The 17,125-nt window shown below is 38.8% G+C and overlaps 3 protein-coding genes across 6 annotated transcripts; all 3 read right to left on the bottom strand.

The window, feature by feature from the left end:
- Nucleotides 1-2,203: 2,203 nt before the first annotated feature.
- LOC103452018 (sufE-like protein 2, chloroplastic) lies at nucleotides 2,204-3,396 on the bottom strand. Its single transcript, XM_008391490.4, has one exon. It carries the CDS (start codon nucleotides 3,291-3,293, stop codon nucleotides 2,583-2,585), a length of 711 nt encoding a protein of 236 aa, XP_008389712.1. The 5' UTR covers nucleotides 3,294-3,396; the 3' UTR covers nucleotides 2,204-2,582.
- A 2,139-nt stretch (nucleotides 3,397-5,535) lies between these two features.
- LOC103452020 (uncharacterized) lies at nucleotides 5,536-10,004 on the bottom strand. 4 transcript variants are annotated; one of them, XR_003767854.2, is made up of 14 exons: nucleotides 9,766-9,956; nucleotides 9,167-9,305; nucleotides 8,745-9,002; nucleotides 8,349-8,523; nucleotides 8,143-8,204; nucleotides 7,803-7,978; nucleotides 7,608-7,705; nucleotides 7,248-7,306; nucleotides 7,032-7,166; nucleotides 6,687-6,949; nucleotides 6,426-6,585; nucleotides 6,195-6,334; nucleotides 6,028-6,081; nucleotides 5,536-5,942 (listed from the first exon to the last, which is right to left on the bottom strand). XR_003767854.2 is itself a non-coding variant. In XM_008391492.4 (14 exons), exons 1-14 carry the CDS (start codon nucleotides 9,825-9,827, stop codon nucleotides 5,722-5,724), a joined length of 1,938 nt encoding a protein of 645 aa, XP_008389714.1. In that variant the 5' UTR covers nucleotides 9,828-10,004; the 3' UTR covers nucleotides 5,536-5,721. The 4 variants fall into 4 exon arrangements, 3 of the variants coding, with proteins under 3 accessions (XP_008389714.1, XP_070667276.1, XP_070667275.1); XM_008391492.4 differs by having other exon boundaries at nucleotides 6,195-6,270; nucleotides 9,766-10,004; XM_070811175.1 differs by lacking the exon at nucleotides 9,766-9,956 and adding an exon at nucleotides 9,568-9,641 and having other exon boundaries at nucleotides 6,195-6,270.
- A 974-nt stretch (nucleotides 10,005-10,978) lies between these two features.
- LOC103452019 (uncharacterized) lies at nucleotides 10,979-15,793 on the bottom strand. The gene is made up of 14 exons (XM_008391491.4): nucleotides 15,371-15,793; nucleotides 14,802-14,940; nucleotides 14,438-14,695; nucleotides 14,010-14,184; nucleotides 13,798-13,859; nucleotides 13,475-13,638; nucleotides 13,282-13,379; nucleotides 12,854-12,912; nucleotides 12,634-12,768; nucleotides 12,282-12,547; nucleotides 12,024-12,183; nucleotides 11,787-11,877; nucleotides 11,645-11,695; nucleotides 10,979-11,554 (listed from the first exon to the last, which is right to left on the bottom strand). Exons 1-14 carry the CDS (start codon nucleotides 15,430-15,432, stop codon nucleotides 11,334-11,336), a joined length of 1,941 nt encoding a protein of 646 aa, XP_008389713.2. The 5' UTR covers nucleotides 15,433-15,793; the 3' UTR covers nucleotides 10,979-11,333.
- Nucleotides 15,794-17,125: the final 1,332 nt, after the last annotated feature.

Below are 17,125 nucleotides of genomic sequence, written 5' to 3'. Positions count from 1 at the left end.
GAGGACAAACATCCCAGCGCCACACAATTTTGGAATAAATGGAACGTACCCTCGATACTCAACTTGATCAAATGCTCCCTCTAAAGCTATATGATAGGAGGAGGCAAAGGTTGTGCGGAAACTCTACTTTTTGTAACCAAAACTAAAAGCTTTGTACTTTCTAATTGGATGCGCTCTCTCTACATCCTCACTCATCACATGATTGGTTAAAAATTCAGTTTTGTTGAAATCTGTGTTGAAATATTCCACGTCAACTAGAGATAGAGCAGAAAAATTGTTTAAATATTTTAATTTCACACTAACTAATACGAGCTTTTTGTGATTAAACATCACACCTGTCAGATTGTGTATGTACTAATTAACATGCTGGAAACCATATAGTGTTATTGGAGATGGACTTTTTACTCGTCTTTCTGATAATTTGACAACATGTTGTACACATCTTTCTTACATACAAGCAATGAGATTTGTAACATACCAGATTTTGCTCACTCAACGCTTGAGAAAGATAGGATTTTTCCTCCATTTCAAACCTATTTCACGCAAATTCAACAACTTCACTCAAATTTCTCCATCCAATTTCCTTCCTTAACGTGCCACCATCGCTACTAAGACCAGCCCACCTCCCTGTTGAGGCACAACTCAAGGATAGTTGCAGATAAACCTTCGGTTTTCAGCGTAGAGTATTGGGAGTAGTCATTCATCAATGTTTAGTTAGTGTAATGACTATAATTGCAGCAAAGTTTACCGTTTTAATCATGGTTCATGAAAAGTTCATATCATTTAGATCCTAAATACCACCACATATAAATAGATACGTGTGTGTTGCATGAAAAGGACCATACTCAAATTTACTCTCTCCTCATGTTGTTAGGTACTTAAGCCCAAGGAAAAAGCTCAACCCAAAAGACTAGTCTAATAGCTGGGAGGACCCCAAGGACTTAAGTACCACTACACCATTTCTGGTGTAGCCGATGTGGGATCATAACACATGTGAGAGCTTCTTCTCTCCTCCGGTGAGAGTTTTTCTCACTATTGTGTGAGTGTTCTTTCGTTTCATAGATTAGCGTCGCCATAGGTCCCAAATTTTGTCTAGGGTCGATGGCAGTCCCGTTGCCTGCCCTTCTTGTTCTCCTTCTCCTTTTTCTCTCCTTGTCCGTGCTCCCATCCCTTTGAGCACTTTAACCCAAGCCTCAATGTCCCCTTTCTCCTCCATCCTTTTCCCTCCATCAATTGCATCCTTTGGTTCCATCCTCCCCCTTTTCCCAAACCTCCGTGTTGTCTTTTTTCCTCACTAATTTTCCCTTCATTAATTTCATGTTTTGGCTCCATCATCTCTCGAATCATACTTAATTCCTTTTGGGTATTGTCAGTGTTTCCGGCGTTTTACCGCGGATCTATGAGAGGGTGTGTAAAGCTTTAACTTGGGTGGTCGCGCCACCACCTTTGTTGGTCCTTCCCAGTCGTTGCTTTTGTCAGCAATGTTGCTCGTGGGATCTCTCTTCCTGCGTGCTTCCTTTGTTTTATGGCGGAGGTTGCTGTGGTGGTCCTTAGAGAATGATGCGGCTGCTTTTCTTTTTCACTTCTGAGTTTCTTGCTGCTTGGTCTATGGTGCTTCTGGGGCAGCGATTGTGTGTTTGTTGTGGCAGCAACAGTGCAGCGAGCGTTTTTCCCTTCTATGTATAGTTTGTTTTTTGTGTGTTTCTTTGTGCTTGTTGTGGGCTTAACCTTTGGGTTGGGTTTTTTTGGCTTTGAGGTCCATCTTTTAGTCTAAATCCGGATCCTCTTTGTGAGGATTCAGGGGATCTGTGAATCATATATGTTCATCCTCCATCATGCGGTTATAAATTATTATAAATATTTTTATTTAAAATTAAATACAAACAGTATCTGACAAAAATTGATCACACGATATACGATAAACGGACACGATTTATTGATCCCCAAGATCCTTACCAAAAAGATCCGGAGAGGATTCTGTTGGTTTTAGTCTTGCCCATTGTTTGAATTTGGGTTTTTGTTTATAAAAATTTGTTTTGTTGGTAATGAAGTTTTCCTTTGTTCAAAAAAATAAAAAAATAAAAAAAACATCTATACTCTACAAACCAAATTATTTTCATTGCTTCTTTTTTGAAAACAACAAACATTATTCCACTAAACACCTTCCAACTTCACATATATTCCCCTATTTTTCAAAAAACCGTACTTCCCGACATCAGCAACTCCGCGCCCATATTCCAATACTACACAATATATGGGGTGTGATATCCACACATCTCATTTTACTTCTCACATATATTTTTAATTTTCGACTGTCAGATCGAATGAATTGAAGAAGATCAACAGACATAAATTATCAAGGGATGTGTGAGAAGCCTAAATTTGTTTCGACGCACCATATTTCACTAACACATAATAATATGCTTCAAATTCAGCTAACTTAATTCACAAGTCACCAAAACTATTGAGGGACTTGTATCTCAATTACTTTGCATCCAAAGTCCAGAATTCAACTATCGTCTCACCAAGTCGATTTACCCTTTCGCGCCAATATCGCTTACCAAAAACAAAATAGTGATGGCTTAACCATTGACCTCGTCAAGGAAAGAATTAGCACCCCGCATCCCCTGCTCTCGCTCCGCCACCAAAGCCTGAGTCTTCCTCTGCATCGCCAGCAGCACGCTGTGCCACGTGTTCACTCTCGAATTGACCTTCCCGTACACCCCCACATTCACGTCGTCCAAATCCCGCGCCTCCACCGCCAGAACCTCACGCGCCTCCGCGCCGTCCAGCAACCACATCAGGCACGAGCAGAACCCCTTTGCGATCTCCGAGTCGCTGTCCGCCCGGAACCTCATCCTCCCCACCTCGTCCATCTCTGCCTCCACCCACACCTGCGTCGAGCACCCCTGGACCCGGCTCTCCGGCTTCCGCGCACACTCACTGTGCGGCGGGAGCCTCGCCGCGTAGTGTAGTAGCCGCTTCACGCGGTCAATTGGCTCCGACAGAGACTTGAATTCCAAAACGAGGCGTTTCAGCTTGTCGGCCACCTGCTCCGTGGGCTTCGACGGCCGAGCCTGCGTCGCCGTCAGAGCCAACGCGTTCGGGATTCGAATTCCTCGACTGGGGATGCATTTGATGGACAAGAAATTTATGTTGTTGTCTTGGGTGTCGAGTTTCAATTTGGCGGGTACAGGGTTGTGGAATTGGCGGTTTGACGATGACTCGGCGGCGGCGGAGCGGGCGGAGGAGAAATGAGGGAGTGTTGTTGTTGTAAATGCGGTGGCGTTCATGTTTGGATGGAGAGAAAGTGATGGAAAGTGGGAAACTGGAAGTTATGGAGAGCAAGAAAATTGGAGATGCGCACCGTCTTCCCTCGTTGTTTGCCGCGAAAGTTTCAATGAGAGGATAGAGCAGAGTGAAAAATGACGATATTTATACAGGAGGGATTGGTTCAATAGGTCGCCACGAGGAAGAGTCGATACGAGCCGCCAAGCATTACAAAATTGAAGTCGTACGTATTTTGGACTTCATTTTTTTGGGATTAAATTGACTTTTGATAGAGTAACGGTGTTATTGATTTAAATAGTTAGTTGTTAAGAGAAGAGAATCAGTGAAAATTAAACATGTGCTAGAATGCATACACATAATCGAATGTCATTTGCGAGAAATATATTTATATTTTTTATGGGTATATAGAAAACAATTAATACTAATTACGTGATACTTTATTTCATCTCAATGTTGCAATGTGATTTGATGATCGAAATTGTCCAATTATTTTTTTAGTAAGTTTGTGTAGTTAGAGTTCAGTCTCACTCACCCTAAGACAGGAAACAAAATATCTTGTAGATGCCATCAGGGGCGATGGAAATAGAGATCCAAGTGGAATGTATAAATGTGATGATCTTTCGAAGACCTCTGAATGTTTGGTATGGTTTTCTTTTATGCCTACTAAATGTTTGATGTAATACATGTTAGGGCATATCCCAACATTTAGTGTCAACATCACTTAACAAATTCTCTATATTATTCATCATATTGCTTTGCCATATGTTGAAAACTGTTGACTTGTGCGCAATATGGTTTGACTGACAATAATAAGTTTACCAAGTGTTAAACGAAATACCGCAATTAATAAACTGAATTCTTTTGCGCGCTTTATACTTTGTTTCTATTTATAATTTTTTATATTTAACACTAAAACCCCAAAATTCAAATTTTAAATCCACTACTGGATGCCATGTGATCTCTATAGAAGATGGTCTCCTCCCCTGAATACTGTTCTACACACCAAACCAATAACCAAAACATAGATTCAGAGAATATACTCATACAATTAAGTAAACTTAATCTAACTAGGACAATAATAATATAACATAATCATACTCCCATACTTCAATGACTAATTATTTATAAATTCTTTTCACAATGTTATGACTTGTGTGCTTACGCAGCCAAATCCACTAATATCTCAGCACTTTGTGTCAACATCACTTAACAAATTCTCTCTATATTATTCATCATATTACTTTGTCATACATTGATAACGGTTGACATGTGTGTAATATGGTTTAACTGACAACAACAAATCCACCAAGTGTTAAACGAAATACCACAGTGAATAAAATGAATTCTTTTGCGCGCTTTATGCTTTGTTTCCATTTAAATTTTTTTATATTTAACACTAAAACCCCAAAATTTAAATTTTAAATCTGCTACTGGATGACATGTGATCTCTATAGACGATGGTCTCCTCCCCTGAATACTGTTCTACACACCAAACCAATAACCAAAACATAGATTCAGAGAATATACTCATATAATTAAGTAAACTTAGTCTAACTAGGACAATAATAATATAACATAATCATGCTCCCATACTTAAATGACTAATTATTTATAAATTCTTTTTACAATGTTATGACTTGTGTGCTTACGTAGCCAAATCCACTAATTATTTCTTGCAACTCATGATTATAAGCAACCCTACAATTAGTGTTACACTTTATTCTCGTTCAAAATCTTATTTTTGTCCTTATTTTAGATCGCGTTTGATATGTCGTATTCACCTTTGTAATCGCAAAATTATCCAAAAATGTACATAATGTGCAGCTAGTGATGTAACATTCTTGGAAGCATTTGTGTTTCTTTTCTTTAAATTTGTACATATCATGCGGTGATTTACAAAATCATTGAATTATGTTTGACAAATCTCGATCCTCGCTGGACACTCTTTGTGAGAATTTCAAGGATCTGTTAATTCATTCCGTTTATCGAATATCGTGCGATCAGAAATTATTTTAAATATTTTTATTTAAAATTAAACACTAACTGTACTTAATAAAAACTAACCGTACAATATATGATAAACATACACGATTCACATATCACTAAGATTCTTATCAAAAGAATCCGAAGAGGATGCTGTGACAGTGACAATCAGATGACACTAGGCATGACCTCATAACATAAAAATAACGAAAAAGATAGATTTTAGCCTCCACCAACCAAAATAAGAACACATGTCGTATATAAAGTGAAGACAATCTTATTCCTTCATTCTCAAAGGTGAATATTTTTCCTTCCATGATGGGGCCTGCATATCACATATATTACAGCATGTGCCACTCCCCTTTTCCCTTTTACTTGCAGATAAAGAAAGAAGGGGAAGGAGAAACAAGCAAAACTAGACCCAAAAAGGCTCTGGATTATACTGCACTAACTGCAGGTCAGGATAATCAGAGCAGCCCCGTGCGACGGAACCGAAACTGAAATTGTGTCGCCTACAATCCCCAAGTCTTGTCCGGTCCATTCTTCTATTCCCCTGCACGAACCGCTGGCCAATTTCGTCATTGGAAGTTCTTTGGCTATGTCTGCTTTTTGCGCGGTTATAGTAGCCCAGTCGCCAACCAGATTGAAAAACGCTACGTATACTTCATCTGTAATTGCAGAATCGCAAACAGAATTAGTTGCATTGTATTGACATCGATAGAGAAAAAAGAGTTGAGGAAATCGCGGCATGACCTGGTGTTCCAGTTGCAATCCAAGAGCGAGCAACATCAGTGACGGCTTTGTTATCTGAACATGTGATCAACTTGTAAGTTGAGACTTAAGACCGTGATGCAAACATAATTTCAAGACTCGCTGACAGCATCAATGTATGAAGAGGCACTCGCGTTTTAGTTTATTACCTTCAAAAGAATCAATTCTTGCGCAGAGGCCGGAATAACTATTCACCAAGGTTCCATTGGGGTTCAACTCCCACATCTGTTAAGATCAGATACGTCACTTCAAAAAGTCGCTCATCCGCGGGATCATGCATTGCGTGCAGCTAGTTCAGATTGAACTCTCAGTGGTGTATCTATGTATGATATCACTTCTGTATAGAATTCAAAAGATCTATGAATCGGGACTTAAGATACCTGGTTCGCATCCCATCTACAAGGTGAAAAGAAACCTCTCTTAACGTCCTTTGAAGTAACCTTTTGTGTAGGAGAAGCATGCAAGCAAAGGTCCTTTCTATCACTTGCTAATAAATTGACCTTCCCCTGATATCGCTGTTTGTCCGTTATGTCTTCATCTCTATATCAGCATTGAAACCAGATTAATCAAAAATCGTAACTGTGCAAGTAAACATAATAAAATTGAGAATAATGGATCTGCAAAAGATAAAGAAATATTACATTGCCAAGAGAGAATCTCTTTTGTTTAAGCAAAAAGGTGCCCGGTGTTTGCTCCTTGAGTTATCTCTCCAGCAGATGTGTTCAAGATCTCGGTCAAGAGCTTGAGCAGACCAACCAATTGCTTTCGCATCTGCACAGGTAGTGAGGCCGAGAGAATGTGTATTTGAAGTTTTTGAGTTTGTCAGATGTCTTCTTGATTGCTTGGTGCGAACTCGATCATCTTGCTTAACGGCTGTGCTCACATTACTTGTAAAGAGTGTAAACTGCAAATGCAAGAAATCAAGATTTTATGTTGATATCATGAGCAAGTCTCAGGATTTTACGAAATTACGTTTTTCATCATACCTCCCTATTATTTGAGCTAAAAGAATTTATGTCCAGCAAGGCATCATCTGTGAGCATTCTCATTAATTCATCTGTAAGTTTTCTCAAATCTCCTCCAAACATGATAGGAGACTTGGCCATAGACCACAAAGTCATCTGTGAAAACAAAAGCACAAGGTCAAAAGGATTGCTCAGGGAAAATCAAGGACTTAAAAACGAACTTGTCTATGTACACACCTGTGTTCTTTGCTCATCTAAATTGAGATTCGACCATCTGTGTGGACCGTCATTTGTTTCTAATGTTTCAACGAGAACCATTCATCAAATATAGAACTCAAATTTCAACAGTTGGAGCTAATAAGGTGCATTTAAGAAATCTGAAATTGCCAGAAGATAACCCTGAACCGCGTTAAAAAGATTAAATCTAGAACCATCCGGTTGAAGTTGCTCAGCGTTATTAGCATGGACAATGTTGGTCCTAGATATTAAACCAATTGTTTTGGCACTTGAAAACGTTGTATATCTAAGAATATCGAAAGGAAAATATTCATTGCCAATTTGCCATATGAATGAAAGGGGAATCCTGAGTCCAATAACCTGGTGCACTAAGCCATCCCAACGGTAGCATATCTAAGTCAGGCCATGACTTCCCCAGCATGCCTTTGGCTCCTATCATATTAGCAGCAGCAAAATCCCTGATACGGAATGTATTGTGTTCAGCGCACACGAGAAACAACGAGTATGTGAATTCAATCTGAACGAAAACCTTTTACCGAAAGACAAGTTATTCACCTGGCTACATCAAAATGGGCTAGAATATCTCCCCATGAATCCCAATCATCCCCGGTTATACGGTACATGTTGACCATCCCATTTATAGGCTTGGCCATATCAGGCGTTGCACTGGTTCCGGGAGATAGAGAATACAATATAGGATGTTGCCCAAGTGCATGCAGTTGCTGCAGATACTGGAAAATATACATCGTTTCTTAAGTATAAGGCTACAAGCACCAACTCTCCACCACAATATTAATGAAGATGCGTGTGTATGTGTGCGAGAGAGAGAGAGAGAGAGAGAGAGAGAGAGAGAGAGAGAGAGTTTGGGGACAATGGGGAGGGAGAAGAATTGTACCTCTGAAATATAGGTTATTTCAGGTACATCTAAGTCATCACCAAACACGCAGTCATTTTTTACTGCAAGGGGGTAAGTAGAGAAGCAACGAAACAGAGTTAGAAAGGGTTAAAGCATTCCAATCATACGTAGGCCGTCATCCAAAACTGATGCAATCTTAATACCGAACCAAGCACGGTAATTTCTATAAATAACAGTCGGCTTACCAAAATCAACACCCCAGTCAGCATACTGGTAGTAGAGTGACCGCAAGAAGGCCTTTCCGGCATCCAACTCGGCATTCACACTCATGAATCCCTTGTCCATCCATGCGCACCTCCTGTCCGGGATCCCTATATCTTTTGCAGTCCATTGTCTTCCACCCTCTTCATAAGGAGACCCCTGATATAAAAAGCTCAAGTACTAAGATCAATGCCAACAACGAATCTTTCATTTCGCCCATTAAGCCACTTATGCTTTTGAAGATAAAACAAAATCATGCAGGTGTGTGCTTTCTGATTCTTTGTTAAAGATATAACTACGTTATACGATTCATCCTCCAAACTTATGTAAAATATAATGACAAGGAAAATGAGAGTCATCGGGGGATTAAGTAGCAGTACCGTTCTGACGTCCAAGATCTTGGTATTCGCATCAAATGCCTGTGTACTTATTCCTCTCATGACATGGATCCCGAATTTCAGACCGAAGCTATGTACAAATGCTGCCACTTCAGTGAACCCTGTCCCATCTTTCGACGAAGGCCACCTATCTGGATCAGGCACCGGCCTCCCCCATTCATCGATTACATCAAATCCATAAGATTTGACATCAGCGCCAGGAACTTTCTTCCTGTACCACAGGTAATCCACCACAGCATACTGCATTGGAGAGAAAAAAACAAAGAACTACATTAAAACACTCTCACACATACAAGTCCAACAACCAACAACCAACAACCAAGCCTTGTGGCGTCGGCTGCATGAATCCTACGAATGATTGCGAAAAAAAAAAAAAGAAAAAAAAATCAAATTCCACCAAACACCTCATATCCCTTAGGAAGGAGCTTCTCTTTCATAATTTGGGCACTTTCCAGGAACTCATCCTCCGTAATAACCCAGATAAACGAGTCATACGAGTTCCAACCCCTCGGCGGGGTGCTAGCAAGTTCTTGTGATGAAACCCTGAAATCAGTAAACATTTGCACACAGAGTTTATCTAGAAATGTCAAAAACCAAGAAGTAACTGCAAATCACAAAATAATTACTACCAAAAAAAAAAAAGAACAGACTGATAGCATTTATCCAATGCAGATGTTCCCAGTTACATGAAATTTGCAGAAACCCAAAAGACAATTACTTGAGCTGAAAAAACCAAAAGACACAATCTTTTGAGTTGAAGAATTTCACAAATGCATATACATGATTTTTTTTTTTTACAACGAACCTCGTCAGTACGAGGGAATTTGATAATATATATGAATAAACAAATGGGCAAGTTGCAATTAACAATTCAGAAGTGGAATCTCACGGAAACAGTGAAAAAAATTCTGGGTTGTCGAGTAAATGATCATGCTTATAATCAACAGTAAAAAGTGAAGAACTGGAGATGAAATGGTAAAAAGTACAAGTGGTTTTTTTTCACCTCTGGCCGAGAAGACCGAGGAAGAAACAGAGAGAGCTGAAAAGAAACAAGGAGGTGTTCATTGCTAAATGCTGAGGTTGCAGCTGAAGTCCTGGAAATCCGACTCCGACCGGACCAGAATTCAGACGACGGAATCAGACAGCCGGAAATGGAGTTAAGGATGGCAGTGACATGTTAACCTTTGTCTTGACGCTGACATTTTATAACCACTTTTTGGTTTGAGTGCATTTTTGCTCGCCATCACGTGGTGAGCATACATCACACTAAATGATGATAAGTAAAAATACATTCTTTTGATTTGGTCACATATGGAAATCACGTAATGTCATTTAGAAAAAAATCTGGTGATTTAAAGAAGAATATTAAGATTTCTTATTTCTAAATTAATCTTTCGTGCAAAGACGATCATTCGATTCCATCTTTTATTGTTTTAGGAGATTTCATAAGTAAATAAAGAATGTTTTGCTTACGTTGTTCTTGGTCAGTGGCGTCAAGTGCCAACAGACAAATATTTCACGCGCCCGTTTATTTTCAAATTCTTCTTGTATAACTAAGCTTTTTAGACAAAATGATCATAGAGATTACTATAATTTTAGTATATCATTTTAGTCATTTCTTGAATAATCTATCAGTATTCTCGTTAAATGGAAGAGTTGGTTTGACAAAATTAATCTTACAGAGGTGGTTATGTTGTCGTTCGCGTGACAATTTAATTAAGATATTGACAAATTTTTTACAGAATGACTAAAATGATTTACGGGACATACACTTCTATCAATTTTTATTGTCATAGACCAATTATGTCAATCTCACAGATAATTTTGGCTAGAACCCTTGTTTATATATTTAGTTGGGGTACCTTGATCCAGGTAAAAAAATTTTGAGGAGTTGTTGAATTTACTCCAGTTTTCCTATTTTTAACTTTAATTAAATTTCTTGATTGAAATATTTATATATGAAAAATTTTCACTTTCATGAAAAATTGTTAAATTTTTTTTATATGCAATCATATATGAGACCTAGACCATAAAAATTAAAATTTAATCCACCTATATCCATGAAAATAGTTCAAAGAAATTTATCTTCATACATGTATAAATCCATACTGGTACATATGTTGATATACATAGCACCTACAACATAGATTAGTTAACAAGTTACCTTTGATGGAGGTTGAAGAAAAAATTGAGATACGAATTAGGAGCAGAAAAAAGGGCAAACAATATATAATTCTTATATTTACTGTTAAAATTGGTGTAAAGATAAGCATACAAATAATGGATGATATTAATCACAATTTAATAAAAAGATAATAAAAAAACTTGATGTGAATAATCGAAAGGGACCTAATCCAACTAAGTGGACTAAACCCAATAATGACTCGCAAAATCGGACTTATATTATTGCCCGGCTTTTGCCTTCCATGATGGGGCCTGCATACCACAGATATTACAGCATGTGCCACTCCCTTTCCTCTTTTGCTTGTTTCTTCCCCTTTTGCTTCAATTGCTTGTAGAAAAAGAAAGAAAAGGAAGGACAAGAAGCAAAACTACGCCCCAAAAATGCACCTAACTACAGTGCAGGACAATCAGTGCAACCCCGTGTGGTACAACCGAAAATGAAATTGCGTCGCCTACTACCCCTAAGTACCGTCCCGTCCATACTTCCGATCCTTCGCAGGAACCTCTGACCAGTTTTGTCATTGGAAGTTCTCTGGCTAAGTCTGCTCTTTCTGCAGTTATAGTAGCCCATTTGCCGAGCAAATTGAAAAACGCTATGTATATTTCTCCTGCAATTGCAGAAATGCAGACAGAATTACAATTTGACAATTGAGAAATATGCAATAGTCTTGCATCGACAGTTGAGAAATATGCAAAACCTTTTCTTCCAGTTGCAATCCAAGAGCGGGCAACATCGTTAATGGCCTTAGCTGAACAGGTGATCAACTTGTAAGCTAAAATCATGATTCATACATAATTTCAAAACTCACTGGCAGAATCAATGCACGAAAAGGCACTCACGTTTTATCTTATTGCCTTCAAAAGGATCAATTCTTGCACAGAGGCCAGAATAACTATTCACCAAGGTTCCGTTGGGGTTTAACTCCCACATCTGTTAAGATCAAATATGTCATTTCAAAAAGTCACTCAACCACGGGACAATGCATTTCGTAGACCTTGTTTAGATTGGACACTCAATGGTGTGTGCAAGATATCAATTCTGTATACATTAAATATATGAATTGGGACTGAGGATACCTGGTTCGCATCCCATCTACAAGGTGAAAAGAAACCTCTCTTAACGTCCTTCGAAGTAACCTTTCGTTTAGGAGAAGCATGCAAGCAGCGATCTGTTCCATCACTTGCTAATAAATTGACCTTCCCCTGATATTGATGTTTGTCCGTTATGTCATCATCTCTACATCAGCAGTGGAGCCAAATTTATCAAATTCCTAACAGCGCAAGTAAACATAATAAAACTGAGAAAAATGATCAGCAAAGCTAAAGAACTATTACATTGCCAAGAGCGAATCTCTCTTGTTTAAGCAAAAAGGTGCCTGATGTTTGCTCCTTGAGTTTTCCGTCCAGCAGATGTGTTCAAGATCTCGGTCAAGAAATTGAGTGGACCAACCAATTGCTTTCGCATCTGCACAGGTAGTGAGACCAAAAGCATGTGTATTTGAAGTTTTTGCATTTGTCAGATGTCTTCTCGATTGCCAGGTGTGAAACTGATCATCATTCTTAACGGCCCTTGCATTCACATTACTGGTAATGTATGAAAACTGTAAATGCAACAAAACAAGATTTTACGTTGCTACCACGAACAATTTTTATTCTTAGGATTATATGAGTTATTTATTCAACATACCTCCCTATTATTTGAGCTAAAAGAATCTATCTCCAGCACGACGTCATTTGTGATGATTCTCATTAATTCATCTGGAAGTTTTCTCAAATCTCCTCCAAACATGAGAGGAGACCTGGCAATAGACCACAAAGTCATCTGTGAAAATAAATGCACAAGGTCAAATTGATTGCTCAGCTAATCGGAAAGGACTTAAAAGACCCACTTGTCCTCATGCAAGTACCTGTGTTCTTTGCTCCCCTAAACCGAGATTAGTCCATCTGTGAGGACCGTGATTTGAACCTAAAATTTTCAAAACATAAAACAGAAACTATGAGAACCACGCATCAAATATAGAACTCAAATTTAAACATTTCAAACTAATAAGGTGCATTTCAGATTTTCTAGATTTCCAGGAGATAAATAACCCTGCAATGCCTTATAATGATGATTAATTCTAGAACTATCTGGTTGAAGTTGCTCAGCCGAATTGGCATGGATAAAGTTGGTCCTAGATATTGAACTTGATTGTTTTGGCACTCAAATGCATCGCGATGACAACCCATCAGCATGAAAGCAAGCACATCAGGCAAGCATCAATAGAGCTCATTCATCTATCTAAGAATATTAATAGGAAAATATTCATTGCCATATAAAGGAAATAAAGATGACCTGGATCGCTAAGCCATCCCAACGGGAGCATATCTAAGTCAGGCCATGACTTCCCCAGCAAGCCTTTGGCTCCTATCATATTGGCAGCAGAAAAATCCCTGATACGAAATGTATTGTGTTCAGCACACACAAAAAACAAAGAATATGTGAATTCAATCTGAACGAAACCTTGAACTGAAAAACAAGTCATCACCTGGTTATATCAAAATGGGCTAGAACATCTCCCCATGAATCCCAATCATCCCCAGTTATACGGTACATGTTGACCATCCCACTTATAGCCTTGGCCATAGCAGGTGTTACTCTGGTTCCAGGAGATAGAGAATACAATATAGGACGCTCAAGTTGCTTCAGAATCTGGTAAAGTATGCATTATTTGTTAAGCACCCACTCTACACCACAATATCGCTGAAGGATACATGTGTGTACGTGTGTGTGTGTGTGTGTGTGTGAGAGAGAGAGAGAGAGAGAGAGAGGGGGGGGGGGGGGGGGAGAGGGATGGGAAGCCAGTCTTACCTCTGAAATATAGGTTATTTCGGGTACATCTAAGTCTTCACCAAACACGCAGTCATTTTTCACTGCAAGGGGGTGGGTAAGAGAAGCAACCAATGATAGAGTTAGCAAGAGATAAAGCATGGACTTGGCTAATAATATCAGGGGAAGTATCCTGATGACACGACTGATGCAATCTTAACATTGAACCAAACATGGTAATTTTTGTTAATTACCAAAATCAACACCCCATTCAGCATACTGTTTATAGAGTGACCTCAAGAAGGCCTTTCCAGCACCCAACTCGGTATTCACACTCATGAAACCGTTGTGCATCCATGCGCATGTCCTCTCCTTAATCCCTATATCTTTTGCAGTCCATTTTCTTCCAGCCTCTTTGTAAGCAGTCCCCTGATAAGGAACGAGAATAAAAACTCAAGCACTGAGATCAATTGCCATTACCAAGTCTTTAATTTTCCCCCAGTACACCACTTATGTTTTTGAAGTTAAAAATGAATTACGTAAGTGTGTGCTTTCTGAATCTTTGTTAATGATAAACTACTACAATATTCGATTCATCCTCCAAACTTATGTATGATCACTACAAAAATGAGAGTCTCTGTACATTTTCTGAATCTTTGTTGGTGGGATTAAGTAGTATTACCGTGTTGGGGTCCAAGATAAAGGTATTCGCATTTACTGCCTGTGTACTTATTCCTCTCATGACATGAATCCCGAATTTCAAACCGAGGCTATGTACTTTTGCTGCCACTTTAGTGAACCCCTTCCCACCTCTCGACGAGGGCCACCTAACTGGATCAGGTATAGGCCTCCCCCACTCATCGATCACATCAAACCCAAGAGAGTCAACATAAGCGCCTGGAACTTTTCTCCTATACCACAGGTAATCCACCACAGCATACTGCATTGAAGTGAAAAAACAAAGATACATAAAAACACACACACATACAAATGAATGCGAAAAAAGAAAAAAGGAAATCGAATTCTTATTGTATTCCAGCAAACACCTCATATCCATGAGGAAGGAGCTGCTTTGCCATGATTTCGGCATTTGTGGAGAACTCTTCCTCTGAAATAGTCCAGATAAACGAGTCATACGAGTTCCAACCTCTGGGCGGGGTCCTAGCGCGATATTGTGATGATACCCTGAAATCAGTACACATTTGGAAACACGATTTGCATCACAAAACCAGAAACATTGAGATGATCAAACTAAAACAAATCAGTAACAGAAAATCACCGATTTGTACCCAAAACAAATCCTAATAAATAACTAAAACAAAATAGTGATAACATGTATGCATCCAATTGGTTACTTGAAGTTTACAGATTGATGTTCTTTTAATTGGGAGCAATTATTTGAGCTCAAAAACCCAAAAGAACAATCTTTTGGGGTGAACAAATGCAAAATATGAACAAACAAATGGGCAAGTTGCAATTAACAATTCAGAAGTGGAATCTCACAGAAACACTGAAACAAATTCTGGGTTGTCGAGTTAGTGATCAACAGCAAAACACAGAGCAAGTGAAGAATTGAAGATGATGAAATGGTAAAAAGTAAGAGTGGTTTTTTTACCTCTGGCTGAAGAGACCGAGTAAGAAGCAGAGAAAGCTGAAGAGGAACAAGGAGACATTCATGGCTAAAGTAAAGGCTGAAGCTTTAACTCCAGTCCTGGAAATTCGATTCCGATCAGACCAGGCCGGGATTCAGGAGATGGAGATGGAATCAAACAGCGGGAAACGGAGTTAAGGATGTTTAATTAATCCTGCTCCTTTGTCATGGGGCTTGGAAATGACGACATGCCATTTAAACAAGAAGAAGAAGAAGATTAAAATGTTTTTGTCTTCCGGAATTTTGTTTTGTTGTGCCACGCTTGAAGTTGACGTGGGAGACATATTACGTCCGATGTACGTGAACCCATGTGATTTCACAAAGAATATTTAGCGAGGATCCTCTCTCATAATCATGGTGATCGGCCAGTGCCAACTTCTAGGAAAAAAAATTAACCGATTTAAAGAATTTTATGCTTATAATTAAAACAGTTTATAATATAACTCAATATGTAAAGATAATTTGTGCAAAACAAAAAATCGATTAAATATGAGATCGTTTGGTCATTAAATTGTACAAAAACATATGAACGGATTCGATAAATGAACAGTGAACCATTTATGTATTTATTACAATTGATTGACTAAACAACCTTAGTTTTAATTAATTGTTTGTAGATGTAATATTTGCATAGTAGTTATAATATGAACGATTTAAATCATAAGCATGAACTTATGTGAATTGGTTGCTAACTAAGTGCTCGTTTGGATATGCTTTTAAAATGACTAAAAACATTATTGGTGAAAATGTTTTTGGAACCAATCTTTAGTAAAAATGCAAGTAAAGTCTGGAAAATCACTTAAAATGCTTCCTAGAAGTAGCACATAACTAGTACTTCTTGCAAAAAGCACTTTAAGTGCTTTTGGAACCAAAAAACATTTTCTCTAAAAACTTTTTTAGTCATTTTAAAAGCACATCCAAATGAGTCCTAAATTAAGGAGAAACTTCTCCACAGGGAGTAGTGAAACCTTTCTAATAATAAAGAGCCAAATTCCAAAAATGAGATTTGTCACAGCCCGTCCCGAATTATTACTATCGACGATGGAAAATGACGGTTGTATCCTTGGACGTTGAAATTGTAGTGTGTGTGTTATGCTTTGGGACTTAGATGTTATTTTCTTTGGTTGGTTGGTGACCCACGTAGAACACACATACACACTTTCACTCCCTCTCTCTCTCTCCTTCCCGTGCACTCTCTCTCTCCTCCCTCTCGATTTTCTCCTGTTTCCGTCAACCTTGTACGAACGAACGTCAAGTTCACCATTCACGCACGGATCAATGTTAAAAAGGTAAGGTTCTTGTTCCCTACAAGCTCCTGAGTCCATTTGTACCATTTTTAAGACCTGAAAACCTCAAAAACCCCGAGAACTTTAACCTCCGATTTGGTGCACTGTTCATGCACACGTAAATGTGAAGGTTTCAGTGGATTTTAAGCTCACATAGAGCTTTAGAAGGCCCTCACGAAGCTCGAAGAAGAAAAACCAAGCGACTTGGACGTCGGGATCGTCAGTTTCAAGTTTGGCCGGTTTTCCTCAAATTTCTCCGGCGAGATTCCGTGATCTTTGGGGCTTTAAACAAGTAAGGAAATGTTCTACAAGTTAAGAGCTTCAATTTGGTACTGGTTTCATGAATTTTGGTTGAAAAACGAGTGAGATATCAAGGTTTAAAGAAATTCCCAGTTTCCGGTGTTGGCGACGGTCACCCGAGTTCTGAGGTTAA

The sequence above is a fragment of the Malus domestica genome, chromosome 13 (assembly GCF_042453785.1).
Source record: "Malus domestica chromosome 13, GDT2T_hap1".
Lineage (NCBI taxonomy): Eukaryota > Viridiplantae > Streptophyta > Magnoliopsida > Rosales > Rosaceae > Malus > Malus domestica.
Note: the sequence above shows the minus strand (reverse complement) of the source record. Positions and strands in the feature narration are given on the sequence as shown.

Coding starts and splice junctions, on each gene's coding strand:
- LOC103452018 (XM_008391490.4), bottom strand. CDS start 3,293: ATGAACGCCACCGCATTTACAACAACAACACTCCCTCATTTCTCCTCC.
- LOC103452020 (XM_008391492.4), bottom strand. CDS start 9,827: ATGAACACCTCCTTGTTTCTTTTCAGCTCTCTCTGTTTCTTCCTCGGT. Junction 7,979..8,142: donor AAATAACCTATATTTCAGAG/GTACAATTCTTC, acceptor TATATTTTCCAG/TATCTGCAGCAACTGCATGC. Junction 7,706..7,802: donor GCCCATTTTGATGTAGCCAG/GTGAATAACTTG, acceptor ATTCCGTATCAG/GGATTTTGCTGCTGCTAATA.
- LOC103452019 (XM_008391491.4), bottom strand. CDS start 15,432: ATGAATGTCTCCTTGTTCCTCTTCAGCTTTCTCTGCTTCTTACTCGGT. Junction 13,380..13,474: donor GCCCATTTTGATATAACCAG/GTGATGACTTGT, acceptor ATTTCGTATCAG/GGATTTTTCTGCTGCCAATA. Junction 11,696..11,786: donor TGAAGGCAATAAGATAAAAC/GTGAGTGCCTTT, acceptor TCACCTGTTCAG/CTAAGGCCATTAACGATGTT.